Raw genomic sequence first — 21874 nt, 5'->3', positions numbered from 1 at the left:
CACAGCGAAAGTAGTGCATCACCGTTCTCACACAGAACGCATAAAACGCGCCTGTGCATTGCTCTCCAGATTCGCTTGGCGGCCGTTTAAGTTGCAGTGGACAGAAGCTTGTAAACATTGGGTGAAATCTGACCACAATTAGGAGAACTGATGAATAAATTAATCACATCCACAACACATGCTAACCTGAGATGCATGTTCCTACGTATACTGATAGTGATCTACTACGACCACTTGTTTAATCCAGCTGTATTGTGTCGGCAGTTTAAGGGGTCTGGACAGAACGCTAACTTTAGCAGCCTCATTATCAGAAAACAGGAAGGCAATCCGACAGTCCCAGCAGCAGGATAAGGAGAAGCTACTCTAGAACAGCTGCAGTCAGCTGTATACATCGTCTAGAGAGACAACGAGTTTCCCAGTAATTTTACCCGGACAGATGGTCAGAAGAGGAAGATAGGTGACATTATCGCAGTCGAAAAAATATTTTACGTAAGCCGTAAGTTAAAAATCGATACATCAGCCGGATACGAAGCTTTAGATCAATCGGACGAAAGTTCTTTCTGCCGCAATAGTTCATATCTCGTTAATCGGCAGTCAGACTTCCCTTTATCCTTGAAAATGAGTCTCATATGCGGCTAGAGTGTTGGTACACTCTGTCTTGCTGCTATGCAACAGGATATATGAAGCACACAACGAGGCAACTCGATCAAAGAATAAGGGAGAATAGTCAACCTAATGGGCTTCTGGAATTAGAAAGGCGGTAACCAGGCAAGTCGGAAGCACTTAACAAAGATTCCATACTGTCTATAGAACATCTGCCACTCGAACTATGTGGCGCAGCACTCTAAGATTACTGGTTATCGGCATGACACCGGCAACAACGACTCCTTTGCATGGTACACCTTACATCACCCGTTTTATTCCACATCAACCATAAGTTCATCCGATGGTGAGCAATACCGTAGCTTACGCCGACAACCAAAGTATTTATATACATATGAACTAGGTGCAGACTGAGAGGTAACCTCCGATTTGTATTCATTCTCCCCGATTCATTGTCCCGTATGTTGCAGTCCTTGCCCTTTGTAACGGTATGAACTGAGCAGCGCTCGCCAAAAACGCCTATTAACCGGTTTTGTTCCTATTCTGAATGAAAGCATTACGTCATGAATAATGTTTTCCAGCTTGTTGGATAAAGAAATCAATATTTTCCCAAAGGCAGCGAACCTCCCAAGCAGGCCAGTGAAATAACAAAGTCTAGGTGTGATAGTACCGGCAAAGGCATTTTCCCAACCCATATCGATTACCTTCGACGTACATTTTAAGGACAGAGACAAAAGAAAACAATGTGACTATCAACGCAGTTATACACCGTGAATTGTCAATAACAGTGACATTTCACTGATCGATTTTATCCTTTTCGAATAGGCTACCCATCTCACCAGTTTCGCATTAACCCATCAATCAGAAGAAATCAACTGTAACAATCCTACAGTAAGATCACTGATGTTCCGAACAATCTGTGTGGATAGGAAAGATAAGACCTCTCAAAGGAATGATTATCGATGTACAGTATGCTCTCAGACCTTCGCAACTTCAGCAGATAAATACTGTGTACACCGGATCAACTTGGATACTCTCGGACAGAGAGCAAGCCAAATACGAACAAAACCTAAAAAATCAGTGCCTTGCTTTGTGCAAGAATAACGAAACCATCGATTTCAAGACAAGTCAGGGTCTGTCTATAATCAGAAAAGTGTTTCGCGTGGCGTCCTGGATGTCACCATTATTAAGCCTTGAACAGGTTGGGGAATCATTTTTCAGACAGTGAATTTAACACCATTAGGCAGGAAGTATGCTTAAAGCTGCCCACAATAAACAAATCGGATAGACCATATGGCGAACTGCTTACAGGCCAGACACTGTCAATTTTGAGTGGCGCATACACACCAGACTCATTGCGCAGCTGAATCCGACCAGTTCCCAGCAGGAAGACGCCAAATTCTTTTTGCGAATGATATTACATCATCAAAGTTAGGACAGAAACATATCTGCACTTGATAAAAGGAAGAAAATTACACGATGTTTCATCTATAAGTACGTAAGTAGGTATGTATACTCGTGTCCGTATCAAGAAATAAGCCCGGAAACAAACAGAAAAATAGTCCAGATGATTTAACCCAACAATGAGAGTAATGAAAAACACATTACTAATAAAAGAGCGTACCCGGCAATGGGGTAAGTCAATGAAAATGACTATACGAGTTCGTTGGGATGAATGACAAGGCAAAGATGATAGAAAATAAAGCTCAGCCGAAATCTCGACCGATGGGTATGCAAAGGTGATGAGAAATGATGCACTGAGTTCCAAAATGTGTCTGTTCGGATTCTAAACACATTGGTGACGTGAGTTCCGAACAATGTGCCGTGAAAAACGTTGAGTTGTACGACGAGGGCGGGCAATGACACAGAAAACGGCGCTGGTACACACGCTCTGCTGTTTCATCAGGCTTGGGGAAATCACAGCTGAGAAAAAATCACTCACACTCCACTCTCCGCCTTACTTTTGGGTTGGTGGAAATACAAAAATCAATTCGTATTACGAACGAGTTCTAGAAATGAAGAATGGGGGGGGGGCGGGGGACGAAAAAAGTCCCAAATCAAACCAACCAGAACAATGGATTCGCTAACAGCAATAGTTACGCTGTTCAGGTGTTTCAGAGGAATGCACGGGAATTGTGAGGATGTGTGGTGTTACTGCACTGCTGGTTTGAAGCATTCGTTGCAGACACGATGTGGCAGGTCCAGTCCACGCCAGGGGACGGGCATCCTGTGCCCAGAGCACGGCTCGCACACACCACGACCACACGCACGACAGTGGTGAATGAGACGCGACGCATTGAACGGTTGGTCACATACAGCACAATACTTACACAAATTATCCGGGGTCCAGTAAGCTGGACGGGCAAAATCTTTGGCAGTACCTGAACAGCAGAAGAGAAAAGAAAATGAGGACTAAGCTGATGGCAGTGAAATATGGTCAGTATGAAGCCATCACACACCGAGAGCCGAACGAATTTAGCAGCGGCAGGCGGCCAAGAGTGGTTTAGCGGAACGTGTACGTATGGAGAAAAATAAAGCATCTGAACATGTTCAGTAGTCCTGTGGTGAGTGAAGAAGGCTATTCGATACCTGAACTTCATTACTAGCATGAAGGAAAGCCTGATGATTATTAGGTCATTTCCAGAAGGATAATTCAACTGACAACCAAACAGCTGGAAACCGCAGTGTTATGCTAAAGACCAGTGGGGCGATTGGTGAATTGTCGGATCTATGCCAAAAGGAAACATTCTATTGGCAGTGAGTATACTCATTCTATGGACTGAGGGAGTAAGCTTCGAATGGTGCGCGGAAATATAGCCCGCCAATAAGCTTTGCCGTACATTTTTCAAACGAGGGGTTGGGTCTAAAACTCCTTCCTGAGTGTCCAGTCATTAAACGACAGTCAGGTAACCGATCGCTGATCATTGACCTACTTTCCTACAGAACGGGTACGCACATCAGATTGCCACTCGAAAACAAATCCAGAGACTACTGGTTATAAATAGAGGCTAACAAACAAAACAAAAACAATCATTGCATTGCACATTCATTTTGGACCTTCAGCCGACACAAATTCAGTATGGGCAGTGCATACATAGATCTGGTCCAGGCTCAACGCAAGGACCAGAATTCAGGTACCGCGCCTAAACGAGGGTGAAATTGTTGGGGAGGGAGCTGTTGGTGATTTTTGACTGATCATATTGTACTACTAAGCCATTCAACACGCTACTGGAGGAGGCCCGGGATGTAGTCTGAGCAGCTGGATGAACTGCGACCGTAACCAGAACATAGTGCTTACGAAAACATGCAGTGATAATGATTAGATGTTCAGTACACATGACGGATAGACCAGTCTATGGATTTTCGAGTAACACGCATTGACCCGCTTTTGCAAGTGAGGCGAAAGCGGACGGTGGTGTTCTTCCAGGCATTGTACGTTGTGTGGAGGCGGACCTACTTAATACAGATTGCCCAACAACTCTAAGCAGACCCAGGCTGTTAAACTACTCAGCATCCATGTGCGTTCAACCACGTTATTCTTGCAACCTGAAGAAAGTAATGGAATTTCGGTCCAGAGAAGAGACCTACTGCCCCGTAAATCGAGTTGATAATAACTTACCTCCTCGAATTATTAATGTCCGTCTCCGTATACATATACACGTGCTGATCGCCAGGAGGGACCTTACTGCTTGAAGACTCCTATTACCATTGCCGACTTCATCTCCAAACCGCCTCAATATGCAATTTTTCGCATTGTCTAACCTGTCTCCTTCAGACAAACCAACCCAATAAAAAGCCCAATCGGGATGTCGAGTTAACGACAAATCGGAATGACAGTGGCCATTGATATTAGGCTATAAGCTACTATGGTCCAGCTGGACGAATCAAAATAGGAGAATGAAAGTTCCCGTTAGAGAGTGGTGTGACATTCACAGAACACTGGATGCGACAATCGCGGGGTGCCTGAGAGGGTAAAAAGTGGAAGAAGCGCATTCGACTAGCACAGATTCAACATACTTGTTTCTCCAAGCGAAGAGACAATAGTAGAAACCTCAACTCAGCTTCGACGCGTATTGATCATCATGCTATGATCTCCGGAACTGAATTACTGTTGAATGGCGATCTGACAAACACGCGCTTCTTCCCTACTAGGACTGATTCGTGAGAATGCCCAACCGAATGTAGTGAGTTGCGAGCCGGTAGGAACGGTAAACATGTATCACTTGAAAACAAAGTATACATTTCAGTCGATGCCCGATCGCGAGGTTGATTAGAGAAGCTGCTTCAATTGAAATGGCTACAGCCAAAACGACTCTGGTCGCTTAAAGCACTGTTCACACATAACAATTAAGATGACAAAAAATGCTGCTAGAAATGAAAGGCAGAGTTAAAACAAAGCACTGCTTGAGCACTGACGGGATATCTATAATCCATTATCCTCGAAGACGACACATACCAGTGTGGCCCGTCTTGGCCCACATATCAACTGTGGTCTTCGATTAAACCGCTATTTTTTGGGAGTATCAATCCAGATAAAAGACAAAGTAGCATAAAAAACACAGTAACAAGGGCTCACCTGTAACAAAATTCACAACGGGAGTAATTGAACGTACGGCCGCCGAGCAGAGTTCCAAGGCCCTACGACCGGTATACCCAGTGTTACTTTCGACTTGGATATCCTTGGCTACGGATTTCGAGGTTGTTTTGGGTCCGCCATTGTGTCGACCGAAACAGCTGATGTAAATGGGGAGTATGAAAAAGAACAAGTCAACTTTTGACTCGATATATGGTTAGGCGTTCAGCTGTAGTACCCTTCCGGTGTATGCCACCGAAGGAAGCACGAGGACTGGGATACTGCCAGGTTGCCCAAGCCTAGACAGGGGAAGTCAAGAGGCGGAGGTCAGATTCGAACCATTGACCTTCCGGTCAGTAAATTCGCGCTCTAACCACTTGGGCCGTCTCGCCCCACTCAGTCTGCCGAGTAAGCATCTACCACTTTGTTTCCCGCAAAGAACGTTCGCAGCACAAACCGACTAATGCGATAAATCAATCCAGTCCTACGGACAAAATCCGAGGATTTATGATCACCTGAGACCGGATAAAAAATTGAAAGTTTTTCAGAGCTTCCGATATCATCTGTAAGCTGCTACACGTTACCTGTATGAAGACAGTATGTTTGAAACCAATTTGGGACCAAATCCTTTTTCAATTACTAAGTCGATAGTTTCGTGTAGACGGGATGCAGCTAGTTCAGTTGCATAAAAAACGATAGCTACAGGACGAGAAATTGTACGGACACTGAAAACAGTCTAGCTTGGGAAAAAACGATAAAAGTCGAGCAATTAGAAGGCTTGTAGAGGAACGCGGTTGACTTTTGATAGCTGTCGGGACAATGTCATCGTCTAGTTAACAGTTCTAAAGCTTGTCCATTTAAAAAGAACTTCAATGTCACTAGGGGTTCGGTGTTGACCGGTCGAACAGGATCTTACTTCAACATTGGCCAGCCGCATCAATAAAACACTCAGAAAAAACCATAAACAACACACCAGACAACCAGCCAAGAACGACGGAAAACGAAAACGGATGACAGCAACATCGCCGGAGGAAGGGACTCCGCTCCGGTCAAATGTTCTACTACCTCCAAATTACAACCCAGCCAAACTCTAATTGCGCGTTCTATTACTTTATTCAGATGCTACAGCTTCCTACATAAGTAATGGTGCACAGTTGCTGAAGAAACTGAAGAATGTCAAAACAGATGACGATGGAATTATTCTCTTGTTTGATGTCATTGCCCTATTCACGTCAATCAACTATGACCGTGCCAAAAAAACGTAATAGAATTACTGCAGAACAGTCCAGACGCAGCAGGTACAATAAAAAAACTGAAAAGTACATGTAAACTCCTGGAAGTTTGCATGCATACATGCCTCGAATTCGATGGAAAAATCTACCAGTATTTAAAGAGAACTTCACAGGGATCACCCATATCCGGCCTCATTACAGAAGCAGTGATGCAGAAACTAGAGCACATCACAGAACGAACAATCAACCTTAAACTATGGATGCTCCATGTAGATGATAACTCCGTCATTGTGAGACCGTCCACAGTGCAGCACGCACATGAACTACACCGGTGAACTCAAAGAGAACCACTGGCTCCCACTGATCGACGTACTGGTCAGTAGGACCACCAATGGATACCTTTAAGCCTGCGTCTGTCGGAAGAAATGAACGGAATATATGCTAAATTACCACGAAAAGGGTTGCATCCAAACTCAGCTCTCCTGAGAAGAGACACTGTAGTACAGCCGAATTGAGAAGAGCGGTAAATTATCTACACCGAGCATCTTGCAACAACGGCTACCCACGAAGTTTCATCAGAAGGATGGAAAAAAGGATTCTTCAACGGCAGCAAGAGCAGAATCAGACAAGCAAACGGACAGACCTACTGTGCATCGGAAATGCACTCGAACACAGTGCACGGCTACAACGAAAACCAACAGCTACAGATGATTTCAAGATCGAAAGAGAAGATAGACCAGAATCGCAGAAACAATGTTGTTTACCGAATCAATCACACGGATTGTTACAAACGCTTTGTTCAACAGCTAAGGAGATCTACAAGGATGAAAGGTCACATAGCAATATGATCCACTATCCCTGGTTTCAATACACGAAGATAAAGGACAAATCCAATTTAGAAAATGCGTGAGTTTTGTCATGTGGAAACACGACACGCAAGGGAATTTCTAGAGGAGGCATGGTACTCCACCACAGACTCAAATCAGTTGATGTAAATAAATCGATCCAACCTACGTACCGCCACGTGCAAAGGATCACCCAAAGAGGACAGACGGACCACGTGACAATAATGGTAGTCGTTGGACTGACAGGCCAAAGGTTATGAACAGACACTCAAGGATCGTCTGGACGCCTTGCATTGAAATGACCAATCAAAATCAGAGTCTATACCTTGCGTCGACGAGACATAGGCACAAGCACAGCATTGTTCAACACCTGCACACCGACGCACAGCCAACTCATTGCGCACTGGTGACGTCAGCTTTGTTGGTGACGAAACGTTTGCGACCAAATTACCTAGCTCAGCGAACAGAACAAGGAATGTGAAACATAAGCTGGTGCGACCGCGACCGCCGTGGATGCAGTTCCTTCGAGATATACTTCCAACCACACCATCAACTTATGGCAGTGAAGCACCAATGTCTTTCGCCGATGTTGCTGTCAACGATGACACCATCAACTGAGGCCAAACTAGAATTTTTATTTCAATGCCACTGAGAAGAAGTTCGCCTTGAAAGCCAGGTGGAGAGTTGAAAAAAAGTTAACCAATGCAGTGCAAGTAGTGGGAAATTGCATCTAGCAGGTATAAACATACAATAAGGGAACGTTCGAACTGTTGGCTAGGGAAGGCAGTCAAGGATTGTTAGCGCGCATAGATGACAGTCTTTGACAGGCATGTCGCCCAGAAAACCGGCGAAACATTGCTTCAGGATATGCAATCCCCATAGACATCCTTCGTAATCCGAGAAACACTAGACTGTTGAGTGTTTCACATCTTTTAGAGGTCTAATTAGGTCTAATTAGGAACATGTTTGGTGAAGTAAGCGAACGAACCTCAAAGACCCAAGTCCAGTTCACGAACGGACACAACCCGGGATTTCAGATGCCACTCAAGTTCAGCATATCAACTATGAACCATGTGCCAGGGCAAGTTGGTCAGGCTGCTATAATTTAGTCCACCGGGAACTTGGATAACGGAAGGAGGACCAGGAACGGCAGCCAATGATAGAACGAGCCCACTGAACTCGAGTCGCCCAACTTTACTCAGTGTGGGGAAACCGGAGAACCTGTGAGTTGAATACGATAGTTTAAGCACCACTGACTGCACCATGGGATCGTGATCACCAGCGTCTTCAGCAATTCACTTCTCGAATTCCTCACTTAGGAAGACAACAGTTGTCAAAGCGATTGAGTTCACTGAAGCAAACTTCCATACTTCGTTACCAAACCATGGTCAGTTCCACTCTACACGTTTTGGCGGAAATGCTCATGTGATGTAAGCGGCTCTCTGAGGGACTGAACACTTCACCACAAGCTTAACTAATGGATTACGACTAACTCCTTTATCGCAGGTGAAACAATTTCCTCGAAAACTGACATACTGCTGATCTAACGTTCCCAAAGGACTCGGGAAATAGTTCGTGGACATCGATGGTTGGACAACGAATATGTTTTTGCATCTTCGGCGAATAATGTTGTTGTTGAACATTATAGATTGTATGGCAATATGGTGAACCGCAGCCTTGAAAGACAAGTTGATGCCATGACCGCCCTATGTGTGAGCTGGTTGGCACATAAAACCATGGATATCATGATTTAGGAAGCGACTTTGTCTTTCGCCAATCAACCAGGACATTGATAGTTGGAAGCACGAGGTTTGAGTTGAATCCTACGTTATAGGGTAGCAGTTAACGGCAATGGGGTTTTGAAGCAAACACTAAGCGAGTGAATGAATCAGATCATTCGAAGTGATTCGCACTTCTGACGAATCTGATCGAAGACAAGCAATATCCTCAGGGTCCTCAGTGTCTGTCAATGAACGTCTCACGCACACATCGACCCCCGAGGTGCTGGAGACAAGTGCGGGAGATTCATCATCAGAAACGAAGTTGCACACGGAGAATAGCAGAAGCCCTGTCTGACATTACTGGATGTAGTGATCCACGAACTCACACGTGACCACGTGTCTAAGATGCTTCTAGGAGGAGTAATTATTTGAACAGGGCACCTTAAACTAACAGAAAATGCCGTCTGATAATTAGCAGAAGCGAAGGCAGCCTTTAGGCCACAAAAAGCCAAGACTGCTGGTCAACGGTAGCTACAATCTGCTGTCAGCTAGGGCTGTGGCCAAAACAGCATCACCTACGATGGTCCCCATGGATTTGACATTCCCGGCAATAGACTAGTCTGTGCAAGATAATGTCAGAAAGAACTTTGGGCACTAGCAGGCTGGTGATGCAGTGACTTTCGAAGTTCATCTGACACCTACTATGAAGATAGAAATTACAACTGCGGCACTCAAACCGATTGACATATGCTTTGTATTCGGTTCACTTGGGTATCAAGGATTCGCAACAATCTTTGGAGAGTTCGGCAGATCGTTCATCATGGTATTTATATGAGTGGATTGATGACCAGTCGTTTTCATGTGCAACCTCAATTATGCCTGTTTTCTTCAAACTAGGTCATCGAATCCACATAAACAGAGTGGAAATGTTACCCGTGAAACTTTCGCTGTTTATCGGAGCTTTCCAGTATTCGGCAGAAACATGGTTACCGGGTGAACCAAACGTAGGACGAATCCGGCACGATTACAAAGAGGATGGGTAAAATGGATCATTTGTTTTGACTTGAAAAACGCGGCGTTTATCAGCGAAAAAAGCCCAAAAATTGTGTTCAGCTGTACCCAAGATCATGGAATCACCACAGCGAAATGACCCACCAGTAAACATACACGAATATACCCTCGCTGCACGACTTATTAATGATTTCATCGAGGTACGCACTAGCCTGTCTCACTAATAATCGACAGGGACAATCCTGCAGCCAGTTCTTACATCAGAAACTAAGCGAGGGGTGCAATGTCAGAGAACTACAGAAGGAACGACGTTGTTTGGCAAAGAGGCGGAAAGAAGTTTGGTGGTGCGAAAAAAGGTAGCAGCACATATGACCACAGCTAATCACTTCGATTGATACTAAGCGAAGTCGACTACGTAAGATATACAGATCGAAGTAGTCGGAGCCTCTGCTTTACTCAGACATCTGCAGCACCTTCTGCATTTTACAAATTGCTCGATTCATCACCAAATGCATGGTGAACCGAATATCGATACAGAAATAAACGAAACGCTGTGGAGGAAAGAGTACGCATAACGAAGCAAACGAACAGCTGTGCGCATGAGTAGCAACAAACTGTTCACAACGTTATGATGCTGCCTTGATCTCGCAACCGAAGAATGGGCGATCAGGTGATCACGTGAGTTGAACTTGAACTTAATCGAAGTTAGACCGTTTCGAACGGAAAAATCTCTGCATATACACATAAACACTTCCGTCAACTCCCGTTTCTAAATGAGTCAAACTTCATGGATGCGAATAGCAGCTTTAAGCTATGACAGGGCCGAAAATAACAGTTGAAAGCAGTATTTTACTCTAGTGACAGATGGATTGGGGAGTAGGGTCAGAAACATTATCTCCTTAAGTACACTCCAGTGGTAACTTAAAAAAATTAGTTTACATCGCAGTGAGGCGGGTATTTCGGTCCGGACTACGGCAGATATTTTCTGCAGATCATAGTTCCTGAACAGTCTAAACCAGCTAAATGACAAGTAACCGATCGACGAGTTCGCTTCATGAGTTCAATAATACGTAGGTCCAAGTAAATGGCGCACCACACTCTCTCCCCGTAAAACCACACGAGCTGGTTGGTCCACCTATAGGCAACCCTCGTAAACCTGCACAGGTTTTACGTGGCTCAGCAAAAGTGAAACATTAGATAGGAAAAAGCAATCCAACAGGATGAAAAAAGCAACGGTGTCATATGGGTGTCTCAGAATCATCGGAAAGCAATCAACTTGGTTCCATCTGACAGAAGGTAGCTGAGTCATTTGTCCGATGTGACAACAGATGTGATTATTCCTGAAAACACGTTTCGTCTCAAATGGGACTAATCTGGTTGATACGGCATAGCAGGTTACTTAGAGCTCAGATTTCGGATGAATGCTACTCAGTGGTTGGCTCAAGTTCACAATTTAGACTACACAAGCGATCCACACAGGTGTGGTATGCAGCCACGTAATTTTGAAGTCGTGAATTCCGAACCTCGAAATGAGGTGCTCGATTAAGTGAAGACTCCGTCCAGACGAAGTGTGCAATATGCGGATTTTCCAGAAACGACCAAATCGACATATGAATTGTGAGTGCTGCAATTTCACCCGCTTGTTCCTCGTGAAAAGATGACACAACTGGTGCGGCGCTAATATTTACTTTACTGTCCTCAATCGTCAACGCAAAGATACACGTGAAAATCCAGAGAATCACAACATTCATGAGGAGGATAGGTGGTCTGATTCCCGCGCCACGAATGCGTTGCGTCAACATAGTTTCCGAAAGGGAACTCATTCTCGGCCTGAGTGATGTTAGTTTGCTTAATGTTAATAGTGTTCAGGACACACGGATGTGAGAGAACTGACTGGGGTGGAGTGAGTCACATGTGGTCAGAAAGTGCACGCAAATACTGATACCACGTTCCGGGTGACTGGATGTTCGTAATCTCATTTCACACATCAAGTGCTTTACAATGTGTTCAGTGACCGTTTGAGAAAGACATTCGTCTACTCTGCTGATTTGAGTGACACTGCAACCATAGGTGAACCGGCAAGTGACACGGTCCGGTCCTGGCTGTTAACAGAACTTCCACTGGAGAATGTGTCCAGCACCGGAAGCTGCGTTGGTTGGGACATGTGTTGCGTATGCCTAACCGTCGTTTGTCGAAGAGATTACTGTTTTCCATGCCCAATTCAGAGTGTCCGAAGCAGAGAGGTGATCAACCCTTCACTTGGCAGAGAAATATGAAAGAAATCAAGAGACGTTTGGGCGCTGTCGATGATTCTCGCCTTCCAGGATACCAACCGATGACACTGGCGTTCTTGTTGTCAGTTTCTATCTAGATTGCCTGAATGAGTATTTGGAGGTGTACGCGTCTCGGAATGATTGTAGTAGGCTAGTACTAGGTCCCTCCCCCGTACATCTTTATTCTTTTCTTCACAATAAGGCTTTCCAATAAATCATCGCTGTACGGCAGCGAAGTATTGGTGTTGAACACTGATATCATGTTGTCGATGTTGATGGAAGTTTAGGAAGTAAAGTAGACTGAATCAGCCCGTGCTTCCACATCAGGCCAAGTGTGGGGTGGAATTTTGTTATATTCATGTAAATAAGTGGTCTTCTATGGATAGAGATTGTACGCAACGTTCTCCTTTTGAGTGATGAAAAGGGACTTGGGATGAATAGTCTTGGTAAGCTAATCCCCAAGAGGGTTGGCTGAGGGAATTAAGCTTAATTTTCTGGCTCACTGAGATCGCAGATGTCTCTTGCGCTGTGATCACTTGGGTAAAACTGCTGGTAAGCTAATCCCCAGGAGGGTTGGCTGAGGGAATTAAGCTTCATTTTCTGGCTCACTGAGATCGCAGATGTTTCTTGCGCTGTGATCACTTGGGTAAAACTGCCGAAGTGGATATACCAACCAATCTGACCTGTTTAGTGTTAAACAGTGTGAGGAAGCACGCTGTTGAGACGTTTAGGAAAGTTAAATTACTACTTGACTCTCACTCGTGAGACACAAGTAAATGATGGAGATAAAAAATGGATTGAAATGGTTCTCAAATGAAAAAAACAAAGTGCCGGTAAGGTGCAGTCTGAAAAGTGTGGCAATCGGCGTTTTATCACAAAATTGGTCATCATAGCGAAGCAGAGGATTTATAAGACCATGAGATCGATACCTAACATCTGAGTGGAGGGCATCAAGGTCAGTAAGGCGGGTAGCATCCCCATTGAGATGCTGGCAAACCATGTGCCCATGGGTTCAAGGTTAACAGAGAACGACCTTGTGAGACACAGGAATACTTAGCTCCAAAGCCGAAAATTTCGAAACGAATCTTTGGACGAAAGGCGTCAAGCGTCCTCGGAGAATTATTGAACACAGAAAGTACTCAGATTTACGCTACCATACACCACGAAAATACTATCATTCAGCGAAACATGACACCAGGACAACCAGCCGCGCAGTGTTGATTCAAAATGTCTGTAGGCTGAATGCATAAAAATAAACGTTAAGATAACACCAGTCACGTTTTCTGATTGTTTCTACCAAGGTAACGGGGGAATCGATCGGAACTTCTTGGTCTTTTACCTCTGGTTCCCGATTTCGTTCTGCCATTGAGGTCGACGAATGGCTGAGAATCACCTGTTTCAGCATCATGATCACTAGTGAGTAACTCTAGGGATAATCGAACTTGGAAACTTCCTGATAGGATTCTGAACGTCCGGCAAACTACGGGTGGTTGGCCAACACGGTGATTAAGCTTGACCCAAACATTCTTCAATTAGGTAGTCAAGTGATGCAATGTTAACCGATTCCACGGTTTCTTACAGCTGACAATGATGATGATGATGAACCGATCCCACATGCTGCTGAGACGACTCCTCCATCCCATTAGAATGCGCGACACACTGGAAGTGTTGACCCACACGAGGTGGAAAAACGTGGTACTGAACGGCCAATAGTCTTCCCCTCAAGTTGTCTGCAAACTCAGTTCCGTGAATAATTTACGGCATTGAGGATCTACACCCGACTAGATCGACCACAACGACAACCGAACTCAAACCAATCACCGTCGGATCAATACTTCCTAGTAGGTCTTGCGTATTGTTACAGCGTCGACAGATCATGTGACCAAAACCTGTCTTTGCTGTCCTGAAAACGATGCCACGAATGAGGGAGAGAGAGAGAGATGACCAATGAAGCCAAACGAGGGTTCTGTCTGTCCCTAGGCAAGTACGCATACATTGCCATAATGAGTAAAAACCCAGCTTTCCCATAGGCTCATTGACAGCCATTGATGAAATTCAAGAGCTTGTAAAATAACGAGACCGACAAGCGGAGAAGAGTCTTGCGTCAGAAAGTGGAAATTATGCGTGCGAGGCAAGCGTTGTAAAACACCAACATACAAGGGATTGCTGATCCTAAGCAGCTAAAACAAGCTGTCTTATCGAGTGTGCTGTGCAGAATAGTGGTCTGGTTGACGGTAGGCGATTCGGGCTTAAGATAGCAGACAATACTAAGATCCAGTGGCCTCATGTTCTAAATAAAATGCTCTCAGTCGGGTGTGGAGAAAGTAACCACCGGGTGAGACGTAAAACATGAGAAATCAGTAAGTGACGCCGTAGGTTAACAAGCTGAAGGCTTCACAGCCGCGTTGTGGTAACGACGAACGTAAATGCATATACACACCTCATGTATGCTAAGGGAAAACAGCACATTAGACAGACAAGGGTATAGATAAATCAGACTGGCCACGAGGAATGAACGATGAATCGGGGAAAAACACGACCTACAGTAGTGAAACTTACTCATCACACACTCGAACTGGATCAAGACCAAAACCTGGAACGCGGAGACGTTTGCTGGAACAGGCTCCGCAGACTCCACGACCGCACATACGACAGTGGTGTTTAGCAACATCCAAAGAGCTGAGATCGGGGACGGAGGAGGCGTGATGCTCCGGGGATGTGTGTGATGCTGTGTTATCGTCCGGCACAGGAGGCGCACGCGAAGAGGGAGCAGCAATGGAACTACGATGTGACTTGGATTTGGGTCTCGATCGTCCACCATCAGACTCTACTTTGCCTTGCTGTTTTTGTTGCTGCTGTTGTGGTCGGGTCCCTAAATCAAAGTCGGCACCGTCAACCAGCGGATCGGGGAATTTGAAGTTACAAACAGCACAGTTACGGATATTCGCGTTCGGTACCCAGTAGTCAGGAGCCATACTGTCCGCCAGATAATCACCAATGAAACGAGCTGGTGGTGCGGCCAAACCGGTGATGTGCTTCGTCACTGAATTCACCCCATCAACGAGCACCTGGCTGAAGGTATGGATACCCTGAAAAAATGTAGGCAAACGACAGACGCCTAAATATTTGCTACCCAACAAAACCGGAGGCACACTCTCACTGATGATGTGCGATTGACTGTACCCATAATCGCTAAGACAACCAAGGAGGCATGTTGTGTGGTACAACAGGCTAGGAAACAAGGTTTGGGCCTAGATGCTCCAGGGCCACCACGAGGACAGTTAGTCCTCCAAACTGCCGATTGTTTACCAAACCCTTCTGAAATAGGGTCTTGCAGTCAGCTTTCGGTCACCGGTGCGTAGCGCACTCGAGAGTGGCCGGAATAGCAAAGAGGATAAAACATTCCAGAGGAATCAGTCTATGCTGAACAGGCATATTCAGTGCAGATTAATTAGGCGGGATTAAGAAGCAAAGTTAGACTGATACACGGTACTCCTTTGTCCTTCACTTCCGTCTCACAGACTGAAGTCCACAGTCATCCCATCGTGTTTCGAAACACGGTTAGCTGAACGCGAGCAGCCATCGCTCCAACTCGGAGAAACTCGTCGGGATGGGGCGGAGTGTCACTACAGGAACCGTCGAGTAGACGGTAAGCGAGCCCGTAATTAATAACCAGGTGTCCCCCCCCCAAAAAAAAAAAAGAATAAATGAGGAAAAGATTGGAATGAACTGAAAAAACATTCCTGCAAAAAGCGAACCGAAACAGACCTACCTGAAGTACGGTCTTCTCACCGGACCATACATGGACAACTTCCCAGTGAACTCGTGCTGTCCTCTCCGGCTCTTCATTGGAAGACCACAGATTTCGGCTTTGATAGATCGTCCCATGAACCTTACACTCAAGTACATAACCTGAGTAGAAGTATCGGGGAGCATCCAACATAGATTCACCCGCTTTGGGAACAACCATATTCCTCTTTCCCTCCGCATAACAATCCTGCGGTGAGTGACGGGCAGAGTGGACGTTTAAATATCGGATATTCAGTGTGTTTACTTGTAAACTACGGCAAAATGTTTGACAAACGACTAGTGCTNCATAACAATCCTGCGGTGAGTAACGGGCAGAGTGGACGTTTAAATATCGGATATTCAGTGTGTTCACTTGTAAACTACGGCAAAATGTTTGACAAACGACTAGTGCTGGTTTTCGAAACGGTCGGACCAGTCTCTCCGATGGATTACGGATATGGTTGGAACAATTTCAGAGGATTTCAGAAAATAAACTCAATCACGAAAGATGATCCAATCATGATTCGAAATTTACACTGTTTAGGTCAAGTACATTACATGGCAATGCGCGACATACCCCATAGAAGCTTTCTAGTCCAGTCAATTAGATGACTAAATGGAGAATCATGTACGACTGAGCAGCGAGATGTGAAAAATTTGACGGGTAATAGTAGCATCATTCACCAGTGTTATCTTTATAGTTTGGAAACTTCAGGGTGAGGCACAGTACTGGTCGGTGACGTTGGTAGAAGCGGTCCGATCAAGCAAATAAGGGCGCTCCACACAAACCAGCGCTTGGTCAGCGAGCTAACTGTTTGATATCATTAAATTGTCTGGACCAACTTGCTGATGCACAAGTGTCCCGTTTACCTGTTTCGTTATTATCTGCGGACGGAAGTGCGGTAGTAAGGACGAATGAAACTTGGGTAAGTAGTTCAGAGGATCTGGAGAAGCAGTTTGATTTGGATAAGCTTTTTCAGGGGTTAGATGAATAACTGGGGGGATTCGAAATTCATCCACACATCCAACTGAGCCATCGAGTGAAATACACCTAATTGAGCAAGACTCAGAAGATCACAAAAACGCCTAATTCCCACAGTAATACAAACCACAGACAAGGGTCGAGAGGAGTGTTTAGATTGTTTGGTGAATTAGAATTAGTGAAACATAATAGTATGTACGATTATTCAAAATGCTTTCGACGACAGTGTCATCACCTTTGGTAGACCTACAGTTCTCCAACAGCTCCCCCGCTTCGCAGTTAGATTAGCATCAGTCTCTAACGTAGTGCTAACCCGATTAAGAGATGACTATCGATCGATTACACTATAACACGTGCCTTGCTGTGAGGGAATCACGTGACACGATTTCAGTATCGACGCGTTCGTTTCCTTTGGGTTGAAACAGAGTAACACTATGTATATAATCTGTCACTAATGCTGTTATCATTTCTCGGCCTTGTATGGACCAGCCCAGAATGTCTAGCCCATAATAGCACAAGTGAATCATACAGAAGAGGATAACCGCCTGTAAACGAAGGTGCAAATGAAAAACCCAGAATGGGCGTTGATGCAAACGTGATTCTGCTTTTGAAGAGTCGGTTATAAGAACAACCGAACCGGAGGAGTAGTGTTCGAAAGACAAACCCAGGAGGGATGAAATAGGGGAAATATTTTGTCGTAAACAGAAACTCGATAGGCGTGGCTAGACTGGCACAAACATCAGCCAGGGGAGCGTGCTAATGAACTGAACTCGAAGGCGCGTTAGTCGAAATTTTTCAGAAAGAAGGAAATCTAGGGTCCCGCTTTCCCAAAGGTTGAACGGCGGGAAATGAACAAGTATCAAGTCTCAGAGAAGTGCTTCATAGATCAGTCCATTGGACAGCGTCGGTGGTTACCATCCCTCCACACACACCCAAATGATCACACCGGTTCATTTTCGGTCTTCGGTTTTTTGCACTGTATTTGAAGACACATAATGCAGTCGGTTACACCCGTATCAATCTAAACGCCATGCAGATTGGCATGAAGAACCTGCTTCTCAGGTGTACATCCGCACTAACGTCGTGCTACAAAGAACAATCAACTAAGCTGACGGATGAAGTGGGCCAAATAATGACAAGCGCATCACAACGAACCGCTACACCGAACAAACGAGTACCAAGACGACCCACCATACTCGTAAACTTCGTCCCATCACTGGTAACCAAAACTGGAACTTAAACCTCTTTATTAGACTTCTCAACCACTGATACTCATTTTAGCACAACTAACAGGGACTACACCAAAAGGGTTGTTTGTGGACCCCAGGGAGGGAAACATTCAACCGTATCTGTCTCAAAAAAACAGCACGAATCAACAGCTAGGACGTCAGTCAGTCATTTCCTTCAAGTTAGCCGAAACAATGGCCGAACTTTACCGAAGAACAGGCATCGATGTCAAAAAGACTGCTAACAAGACTAATAAAAATCCTGACTCCAAACCAGGCAACGCTGAAACAGTGACCCTGGCTCCATGTAAGACGTCGAAACAGTGCTGCTAGCGGCTCACCTATTGTAGGGAATAGAACCCTAGTGGAATTTCTTCGATAATCCAACGGTAAAGTGAATGCTCTGTCTCTTCAAGATCACTCACTCCACGTAAGGGTCAACTACGAGCCCTCATCCACTATGTCACGTTGTTCAGCTGTGTGAGCCAGACTTTAACGAACATCTTGCTGCTTTGTTCGAAGCTGCATACTGGACTGACACTAACGACTTACAAATGGGGTCAAAAAGCTGTATAAAGAGTCAAACTAAGGGACTGATGGCCAAACTGCACTAGACATCGAGGACATTGAAGTCCATATCGTGTGACAGCCTGGACCATCTTTTCAAGTTTAACTGCTTAAAATCGACTCATGCCATCCCGTCAAAATACGGAAGGTATACGTATTTGAGGAGATAAAAAGGAAAAATTGCCAGGCTAGAAATCAGAAGGATAGAAATTCAAAAGAGATAAGGAAGGATAGGTGTGAGAGCGAAGTTCGGCTGCTGAACGGAAACAATGGATAAGCGGACGAAGAGTTGCGAGTGTGCAGGGTAACCAAATCCAGAGGTTTCGGCTCGCGTGGAGGTGAAGCAGACAGTGTAAAGGGCTATAACTGGCGGTGATTGATCAGGTATCACGTTTTCTAGAAGTGGTGGGTCAAGCTAACATTGCAGTTGAAATTATTATACATTGGGAATGTGTCAAGGGGTCGAACTAGTCATCACTGGCAAGTGGTTTGGTGCTTATTCGTAGTATCAAATGCCAGCATCCCAAGTCAGATTCTCGGGGGGTGAACCAACGTAGCCTGAATAAATCGAGTAGTGGTTCTTCTCGCGGATGACAGCGTGGGCTGCCTACCACTTAGCATAATCAAAACCACAGGCTATTCCACACAATATAAATCCAGTGGTTTCCACCTATGAACAGAGTATTCGCGTACTCTGATTCGGATATGGTACCAGCACTCTACGATAAAAACACGTAACAAAATGCAGAAAATGTACACCAACCTAGAAGACAGTGCTCATCACGGAAATTAAAGTTAGCGTGGTGGTTTCATAAAAAAAGTTCATATATTTGGTCCTTATCGAAAACAACACCCAAGGGGACAGGACATAACAATTGGCTTCTTGTGGCAGTTGGCCATCTGAAGTGCGTTTCTTAAGCAGTGCAAGGAAAGGTAGAAAGCTTCTGGATTCTTGAAGGATCAACATGAGAGCTACGTTCCGAGTGACAGTCCTGAGCACAACCGTTTGATAACGAATCACCTGACGTCAGGACTGATGACTCAAGAGGGACAACCGCTGTTCGGTCCCAAAAGCCGTTGACGCTTAACCTCTGCGGTGAAACGAACAACCTACGCCGTCGTGCATATCCCTGCGAAGGAAAGCTGGCATCTACAAGCAAATTGATAATATTCATTGCGTACATTTGCATGTCAATTGCCACGCTCGGTAAGCGGATCAACAACCAACATCTCCGTCTCGTTTACCCAAGCAGCAAAAAAGACGACCCCGGCTAAAAGTGGTGGTTTCCAAGCGAAAGCCATCCCAAGTTCAAATTCAATTCATCACAATCGATGGTGGCTTTTTGTGCCTGGAGCCGGGAACCGTGTTGAAGATCAGGTGTTCCAGTTTGGTGAGTCGGGTGTTATCAGGGGATTGTGACAAGAACTGCCTAAGCAGATAGGACGGTTCATATTTCATTCGATTTACATTCCTCTCTATTACAAACCTGAAAAGACCCCACAGAGGACCACACGCAGTGTACTATCTAATGGCTCTTCGTGTTCTATTCACATCAACCACACGAAGGTTGCGGTCCTAACCCTATGTGAACCACTCCCCATCACACACACCAAGCGCATTAACGGCATTGAAATTGCCAAGTCATTGTGTCATCCACGGATCCAACTCAATGTACAGAAAATAGCGACCGTTTTTTAGGCTTTTGTAGACGTTTGCGCGCAGATCGGTTCCACCTTGAGATCAGAAAGGCAAAACGTCCCCCTAGGATACTCAAACCGTAACCCTACTATGAAATCCCGTCTGTACAGTCCTCCGCTTCATATGGTCTTGTTTTCTGGTGATACTGTTCCGCTGACAGGGAAAGTAGGCTCTTCGAACACCCGAGGACGGTATCTCTTGATCGATTATAAATATTCACAGGCATCCGCCCCAACGAGTCATGGTGGTTTGTACCCATTTTCTTTAAATAGGATAGCCATTCTTTTCTCGAATAGATTAACTATGTCTATCTTCCTGGCGATGCCTGAGTACAAAAACGTTAACTCCGTACTCCCTTTCCATCCAGCTGCTCTGGTGACGCGTCCACCGGCAACTCCTGCAAGTAGTCAGATGAAATGGAAGACAAATTTGCCGGTTGGGGGTTTGCCTTATGAATCGCAGCTGGAGCAGTTGGTCCTGATTATTGCAGCACTTCGTCCCTCCTACTTCTGGTGCTTGTCGTCAAATCCACTCACAATGGAAAAGTAATATCCCCATGAACTGCGTCGCTCAGAACCTCAAAATTTCTCCATCGTTAGCCATACATATTTTTTCTCTGTCACTTACTTCCAATGAAAAGAGTACGAATTTTTTTTCACGTGATGCTGGATGTTAATTATACTATTCTGCTCCTTCGGTCTACTGTGAGGTGGACAGTACAGGCGTGAAAGAGACCACGAACAGTTTGGATGTCGTTGGTGTTGTACGCCTTCCAACATGGGGTCCCCGTGACCCTGCCCGTGTTTGGCTGGAGACGTTGCAAGAAATGGCGGCTAACCGATGTCAGTGGCGTTCGTGCTGTCAGTTCCTTTCCAGATTGTCTGATTGAGCGGTCGGAGGTGTAGGCATCTCAGAATGTTTAACATAGGCCAGCACTAGGCCCCCTCGCTCGCTCACTCTTTTTCTGTTCTTTTCACCCTAGGGCTTTCAACATTACATATATGTAATTAGACGAACCGTATGGTTGTACGGCAGTGAAACATCAGTGCCAACACTGATTTTGCTGTCTTTGATGACGATGATCTACTCTGTCATGGCTATATCTGTATCAGTATGTCTGTATCCTTTTAAAAATATTTCCCCATCTTTCAGGAAACTAGGTCATGTTCTCCGGGTTGGGTGACGCTGATGCTCAGAAAGCAAATTCACCAGCTGTCTCGCACTATCTGAGCGGCCTCCTAGATAAAACAGAATACCAGTCCAAGCACTTAAGCCATCGGTAAGAATCACAAAATCAGTTTTGGAGACTTTATATGGCGTGCAATGCGGTCAGCGTTGAAACTGGTCTTGGAC

At 45.1% G+C, this 21874-nt stretch overlaps 2 protein-coding genes across 2 annotated transcripts in view; one reads left to right on the top strand and one right to left on the bottom strand.

Moving 5' to 3' along the window:
- Window positions 1-1889: 1889 nt before the first annotated feature.
- Window positions 1890-21874, bottom strand: part of T265_13523 (hypothetical protein) — a gene marked incomplete at both ends in the record, with an annotated part of 64064 nt that continues 44079 nt past the window's right edge. The window contains 4 exons of the mRNA XM_009169290.1: window positions 1890-2984; window positions 5180-5337; window positions 14818-15347; window positions 16031-16255. Coding sequence (XP_009167554.1) covers window positions 2755-2984; window positions 5180-5337; window positions 14818-15347; window positions 16031-16255 — 1143 coding nt within the window. The remainder of the gene's footprint in view (window positions 2985-5179; window positions 5338-14817; window positions 15348-16030; window positions 16256-21874) is intronic.
- Window positions 11980-21246, top strand: T265_13522 (hypothetical protein; the record flags this gene model as incomplete). The annotated part of the gene is given in 4 exon segments (XM_009169289.1): window positions 11980-12171; window positions 12183-12340; window positions 12461-12539; window positions 21121-21246. Coding segments are annotated over 4 exon segments (555 nt in total), but the record flags the coding sequence as incomplete, so codon positions are not given.

Source organism: Opisthorchis viverrini (genome assembly GCF_000715545.1).
Source record: "Opisthorchis viverrini unplaced genomic scaffold opera_v5_74, whole genome shotgun sequence".
Taxonomy (NCBI): Eukaryota; Metazoa; Platyhelminthes; class Trematoda; order Opisthorchiida; family Opisthorchiidae; genus Opisthorchis; species Opisthorchis viverrini.
The sequence above is the reverse complement of the archived record's forward strand: the minus strand, read 5'-3'. Positions and strand labels throughout refer to the sequence as shown.